Here is a 7235-nt window from a genome sequence, read left to right on the forward strand (position 1 = left end):
CCGTTAAGGTGAACCGGGTTCGAATCCCAGCGATGGCAGGTCGATATGAATTTCCTCACCCGACTCGCACCGACTACAGTGTTAACGTAAAATATCCTCAATGGTGGAGAGATCATGGGTAAGAGTTCAACATTAGTAACCCAAAAATTTTAACCCGAAAATTGGGTCGGTTGTTCAACAACGGCTACAAAAAAAATATAACACAATTCGTTCACCTTCCCTCTCCACAATAAATAAATAAATAAATATATTATAAATAAAATTTAAAACAATCACCTTATCTCTTTCATTTATTGAAAACAATTAAAACGTATCTGCATTGAGCATAAGAAAATGAAAACTTAATGCTTATCGAAGAAAATATTCCATATTCAAAATCAATTTCCCCACGCGGAAATATAATTTCATTAAATGATGCAGAAAGAATTTAAATACTATACTACCAACGCAGGAGAAACGAAAAATTAAAGCAAGACCATGGGAAACATTTTTCATCTTTCCTTTCTAGATTTAAAATCAAAGAAAGTGATGTTCCAATAAAAAAGCCGACATTTTATCTTCTGAACTCAATTCACCTCAATTTGACTACTTCTCCACTCCCATCCCCTTTCTCCCCCCGGCCTTACAGAGAACAAAAACTTTCACTCAAAGAAATATCAAAGTAAAACAAGAAGAGGAAGTCCAATTCACACAAAAACACGTCTGTCTCTGTGGCTTCGATTATCTTTTGTCGCGACCAGTAACTTTTCTTTAGGTTACCGGTGACAAGTGGTTAACCACAAATCAAAGGAAAGTGTAGATTTCGGAAGTATTGTTTTTCTCCATCAACAAGTATAACTGTTTCGGTTAAGTAGAGATGGTACAAGGCGTTTGGATTTGAAAAAAATGTCCCATTGAAATGCGAGTTACTTTGTGATAGCGATGTGAGATTTATTAATTGTTCTTTTTGCACATAGTTTGGGATTACATCACACATCAAAATGGTATGTATTTTTTATTTAGTTTATCGTGTATAGAATCATGATTTTAAAACTTATCACATGCAAATCTGAATTTTTTTTCCATCATGCATACTTATAATTATTAAAAAAACTTAAAATTGTAAGCAAGATGCACTTCATGAATTTTAGAAAATTTAGAAAATTTTAGAATTTTGTTGGAAATGCTATTTATAAATGATTTTAAAGGTTTACCCGCAAAACGCAGTCATGATTTCTAGAATATTGTTTTAACAGAATTCAAGATAATTTTTCAAAAAATTATTCTGTAACTATTATGAATGCTTAATTAAATTGCTTAATTAAATTACATATTTATGAAAGAGTCTCCTCTTCTCAATTTAAATAAATAACCATAATTGCTGGTATGCATGCATATAACCTTTAAGAAATTGAAATTGCAATTAAGACGCGCTTTATGCGTTTTAATGAATTATAAATACTATTTATGAATATTTTAGAATTTAGACGACTACAAAACGCACTAATTTTTACATGAAAATTATTTTCTTAGAATTCCACAGAATTTAATTATAAATGTTTGCGCAATTAAAATGATAGCATAATTGAATTACGCATTTATGAATGGGCCTATTTTCCTGAGTTTGAATTAAATCATCAATTTTTTTTTGTACAAATTCATATAATTTTTAAAAGATTAAATAAGTAAAATGCAGTTTATACATGTCTAAGCATTAGAAAAGATATTTATAAATGTTTAATGATGATTACCTGTAGACAATCTTTAAAACGTACTCACGATATAATTATGTATATATACGATATATATTTGAATATTACTTCAAAATTCTAGAGAAAAAGATTGCACCGTTTCCCTAGAAATGATTGCGTAATTAGCATGATCACCTACACCTTAAGTTGCATGCAATTTTATAAATGCATACACATAAGAGAGAGTAGGGTAAAACCGGGTAATAGGGTGAGACCGGGTTCCTCGAATGTGCCGAAGTTAGTTCTGTTTTCTAACGGACAAACTCTAAACTACACTTTCCTAATGAAGAAGAAAGATCTTCATTATTTTCGTGTCGTTGATCATTAATTAACGGTGTCTTTGGGGATATGTCAGTTTTTCTATGCAAATTCTCTAATGTTCTCTTGTTTTTAAAATATTCTTATTTATTGTTATTAGAGTTATAAAAATTCTAAAACCGGGTACCTTAATTGTGCCGAAATTAGTTCTGACTTCTAGGGGACAAACTCTGAACTACACTTTCCTAATTAAGAAGAAAGACGTACCATATTTTCGTGTCCATGATTAATTCACGGTGTCTGTGGGGATATATCTGTTTTTCTATGTAAACTCTTTAATGTTCACTTGTTTTTAAAATATTCTTATTTATTGCTTATTAGAGTTATACAAACTATTTTTACTCCATTTTATTATATTTGTTTGGGTAAAGATTCATACCCTTACAGACTACAAAAATTTCGTCCAATCGTAACAGTGCTCTGTTTCGTTTCGATAACCCCTGTTCTAGGGGTAGGACCAAAAGCCTCCCTGTCTCACACCTCCCCCTTGATGTGGGTCTATGATAGATCCATGAAATCTTAAGTTGAGTGGAGGAAGAGGACATCCAAAGCTAAACAAAGATTTTACGGTCCTCAGGACAAAAATAATTGCAGGCCCCTTCTTCAGAGCACAAAAGGCCTTATTCTCATATTTTGCGGAATTCTTGAAGACCTTTTATTCAAAATTGTAGTTTTTCTGTAGATGTAAGGAAATTGTCTGAATCCCATTTCCTCCTTTTAAAAAAAACTAATTAATGAATACCATATTCTTTTGTTAGAAATTTTAATCAAGTTCCCAGCAGTTCCGGTCTTTAAAACAATTTTTCATTTCTCTCCCTTTCTTGATTACGACGTTGACTACATCACGTGTAAATTACGCTTAATTTTCGTTAACTGTCATGTAAAATAGAAATGTACGCTACTTCTTCGCAGAAATTCCATTAATTTTAAATTGTCCATAAATTAACATGTGCATCCTGTCTCTCTCAGCTTGTGGGGTAAGACCGAGTAATTTGATTTTTTTAGAAAGAAAAATTACTTATAAAAAATTTATGCATCTCTGACTTTTCAGGAATGATATACTGCACAATTGAATAATGAATATCGTGATTAAATCTCACATTTTCTAGGTCGAACAGTTAAGTTCCAATAAGCCTTGGAATATTAGCTACCCGGTCTTACACCACTAATTTTGAGAAAAATTTAAATAGCAAGTAAGACGCATTTTATGGATTTTTAAGTCTCAGAATTGTCATTCCAAATTTTTAAACGAGCATCTTTTTCTGCATTTAAACTAAGCCAATTTCTTTTAAAGATATGCATATATAGGTATAAAAAATTTAAATGATGAGTAAGACGCACTTCATGACATCAAGTATTATTAATCAAGCATTATTAGCCAATTTCTTAAAGGCAAGCATATATATGTATAAACAATTAAAATGATGAGTAAGACGCACTTCATGCCCTCAAACATTATCAATCTATCTAGCAGGCTATGTATACATGCATTAGAAGGATTATATGTAAACAGCCGCAAAACATATTCATGATTACAAGAAAACAATTTTAAATGGATTCCAGAGAATTCCATTGTACCCCGTTTCCCTATAAACTATTGCGCAATTAAAATTACTGAATAATTAAATTCCAAATTTTCAAATGAGCCTCTTTACCGGAGTTTAAATTAAACTATTCTTAAGACTGTAAAATACTTACACATATGAATTTGTAAGTGAAAATAAATCTTTAATCAAACATTTAAAACACTCAACAAAGCCTCCACAATTACTTAAATAGCAATCGTATAGGGAATAACTATAACTTCCAACGTTCCATCTTTTCTAAGATGATTTTACTAAGTGGTGTAAAAAGATTAGTGAATCACAATTGCAGGTAAAAATAGATCTTTTAATTTACTAGGGCATAAACACTCAATCATTTAAATACCTAACATTTATATAAATGATTGATTTATTTATGAATAGTCAAATTTGTTTTAAATTAAGTTTAAAATTGAATAAATTGAGTTAGTGAATTTTTTATATTTCATAGCCACTTTGAATATAAAGAAATACGAGGGTAAGTCTCTGGCAGCTAAAAAAGAATTAAAATGACAAAAACTTATAACAAACGCTCTCGCAATAAAAAAAAACTTGTTTTAAAATAATCGAAATCAAAGCATAATCTGTGAATCAAATTGACATTCTATTTTTCGTTTCAATTATGAGTAATATACAACGGTGTGCATCATAAAAAATGTTTGTAATTGGAAATGATGAGTCATATATAGTTAAACTCAACTCTCCCCTATTTTATATTATTTTATTTTATATCCGTCGTTGAACAGCCGACCCAATTTTTTTCGGTTTACGTCAACTAAAGTTCAACTCCGTTACCTTGTAATTTTGAACCAATCCAGAAGAAAGAAACTCATGAATCAGTACCCCCCCCCCAGGTATTGATTTGTTATGGGAACATGGAGGACTTCGCGACTCGACAGATTTAACGTGCATCAGTCACCATTTACTACACCGGGAGTCTTGGGCTGGCTGGGATCGAACCCACGAACTCTTGGACATGGGTCCAGTGCCCTACCAACCAGGCTATCCCGGCCCCGGGTTCAAGCATTGGGAGAAATTTAATTTCGTGAAGGACTCTTTGATGTAAATAACCAACGTTTGCTCTACATGGAGAGGAAAACCGTTAGCCTGATAACAAGGGGATTTTAACCCATGATCCCTCTGCCACTGAGGATATTTCACGTCAGCACTGCGGTTGGTGCAAGCAGCAGAAGGATTCCTATCAACCCATCATGGCTGGGATTCCATCCCGGCCATTACTCTCCCGTATTTGTCTCAAATATAAAAAAGTTAAATATGTAGGGGGAAAACAATTCTTAATCACTATAATTGAACAAGTGTGTTCCTGGTTGCTGATGCTCCCCTACCCTCGAAGATCACTATGCAATCTTACATGGTTTGCTTTGCAAATCATGATCGCTTTGCTCATTACTAAAAACCTTATTGAAATGTGATCTAGCTTAAAATCATAAGAATTTATGTCAATTATTAATTCTCTAATTTAAATCCTACTTATTCCTCTTATAAAATTTTTAGTCAATAATAAATTACGGAAATAAAAAAATTATTTGAAATAAATTATATGCAATAGAATAACTTACCTAAACAAAAAAATTAATTATACTTTTAAAAAACAACAGGCATGACGTCACGTCTCATACACATTCTTTTAGTGTTACGCATTTCGCAACTCTTGTTCACGTTTTCTCCTGCTCTTTTCTGCTTTGCGAACACACTTTTTTATAATACAGTCAAACCTCGATAGCTCGAACTTGAAGGGAGAAGAGAAAAAATTCGAGATATCGAAAATTCGTATTATCGAAAATCGCATATTATCGATGGTGGAATAAAGATAAATGCTCTTTACATACCTTACTTACTATTCCATATTTATTCTAAAAACACTTTTTACACTTTCATTTAAAAAAAGATTCAATTGTTGTTTGCTTTAGAGATGTGTATGAAAGTTTGTCTATAACTTTTTCTAGGTGGACTATAGCTCTAAGTTTCTCTATAGCTTTAAATGTCTCCTATGACATATTCAGCTGCCTCTCAATAAATCTCCTTACAGTGCCCACTGCAGAAAGTACTTGTTTGAGAATTGATTATAAGAATTGGCTATTCTTAAATTTTTTTTGAATATTTTTTTTATTTTCAGAAAAAAAATCTACACTATTTATGAGGAAAAAATTCAAGTTATCGAGGGATTAGAACAAAAAATTCGAGAAATCAAGCTTTTTAACGTTAAGTGTATAGGAAATTTGAAGGGAATTTTTTTTCCTTCGAGATATTCGTGAAATCACGGTTCGAGTTAGCGAGGTTCGACTGTATTTAAAAAGCATAACAGAACTAATACTCATTTATCAATGAATAACCATAACAATGAATAATATTATAATTAAATTTGCATAAGTGTAATTAAAACATAATATAGAACATTTTGTTTGTTGATAAGGAGTATTCGGTTTCAAGCATTTCATTCTTCCCCACTTTGTTTCTACTTTTCTTTGTCCACGCGAGAAAAGAATTTTCATCCAGATTTTTTGCGCTTTCATGCTTATGGCAGCTCACATACTTGACATTTCAATTTATTTGCCAACTTGAAAAAGAAAGGAGAAGTTTTTGCAGTGTAACATAAATATACATATATAGATATTTTTTTAATATTTAAATCATTAATGCACTTATGAATAGAATGCTTTGCACTGTCCTTATAAGATATGAAGCTCTTTTCAATATATTTGACACCCGTCCATCTATCGTCAAAAAACACATTAATTGTAACTAAATAAAAAACCCTTTTTTATAGATTCGTAATCAACATTTTCATTAAGTTTGAAGTAGAAAAGAATTAGTTATGCTTTGTTAAACATTATTTAATTAATTTAAGAGAGAATTAACATGATGTAAAACTTCAACTAACAGTCACTCAAAATGTAACTATCTTGAGTTAAGTATCCTTGAAACAATGAGACAAAATTACAATTAAATGTTTGAAACACTTACTCTTTTTTACAGTAAAATTAAGTAACGAAGTCAAAGCTTTAAAAATTAAAACTTTTCTTAACTCATCTTGAAACTTCCAGTCTGAATCTTGAATGACTGCAACAAAATAAATATTTGTTTGACTATTTTTATTAAAAGAATACTTTTTCACTTTAAAATCGTTTCAAATTTAAAATCATTGGGTTGATAAATTTAAGGTTTTTCCGCATTCATTCTCTTTTATTTTAGCATGCCTTAAGTTCATAGCTATTTAAAATGAATTTCTATTTTATTCCCCATCAAACAGATTTATATTTCAGTTTATCTTACATACTTTGATGAAGGACATCAGAACCTTATATCTCCTTTACTCTGTAGGTATTTTCATGGTCCAGTTAGAAAATGATTTTAATAGAATGTATTGTTGTCTTTTAACATTCATGTTTGTGAATGTTAACCGTTTCATTACTTTCTTTTAATATTTTCAATAAAGTGCTTATGTTTTAATTAAACGTCTCATACATTGAACGAAGTGAAAAATGAAATAGATTAAAGCATCGTATCTTTTACAGGATTTCCAAGATTTACTATGTCTCTCCCTATATATATATATATAAGGGAATAACTATAACTTCCAACG

The 7235-nt window shown here is 30.8% G+C and overlaps 1 protein-coding gene across 1 annotated transcript in view; it reads left to right on the forward strand.

The window, feature by feature from the left end:
- The first annotated feature begins 725 nt into the window (after nt 1–725).
- LOC139425318 (uncharacterized) overlaps nt 726–7235 on the forward strand; it is a 55119-nt gene continuing 48609 nt past the window's right edge. The window contains exon 1 of the mRNA XM_071179304.1: nt 726–983. Within this exon, the coding sequence (XP_071035405.1) occupies nt 981–983 (3 nt within the window). The 5' untranslated portion in view covers nt 726–980. The remainder of the gene's footprint in view (nt 984–7235) is intronic.

The sequence above is a fragment of the Parasteatoda tepidariorum genome, chromosome 3 (assembly GCF_043381705.1).
Source record: "Parasteatoda tepidariorum isolate YZ-2023 chromosome 3, CAS_Ptep_4.0, whole genome shotgun sequence".
Taxonomy (NCBI): Eukaryota; Metazoa; Arthropoda; class Arachnida; order Araneae; family Theridiidae; genus Parasteatoda; species Parasteatoda tepidariorum.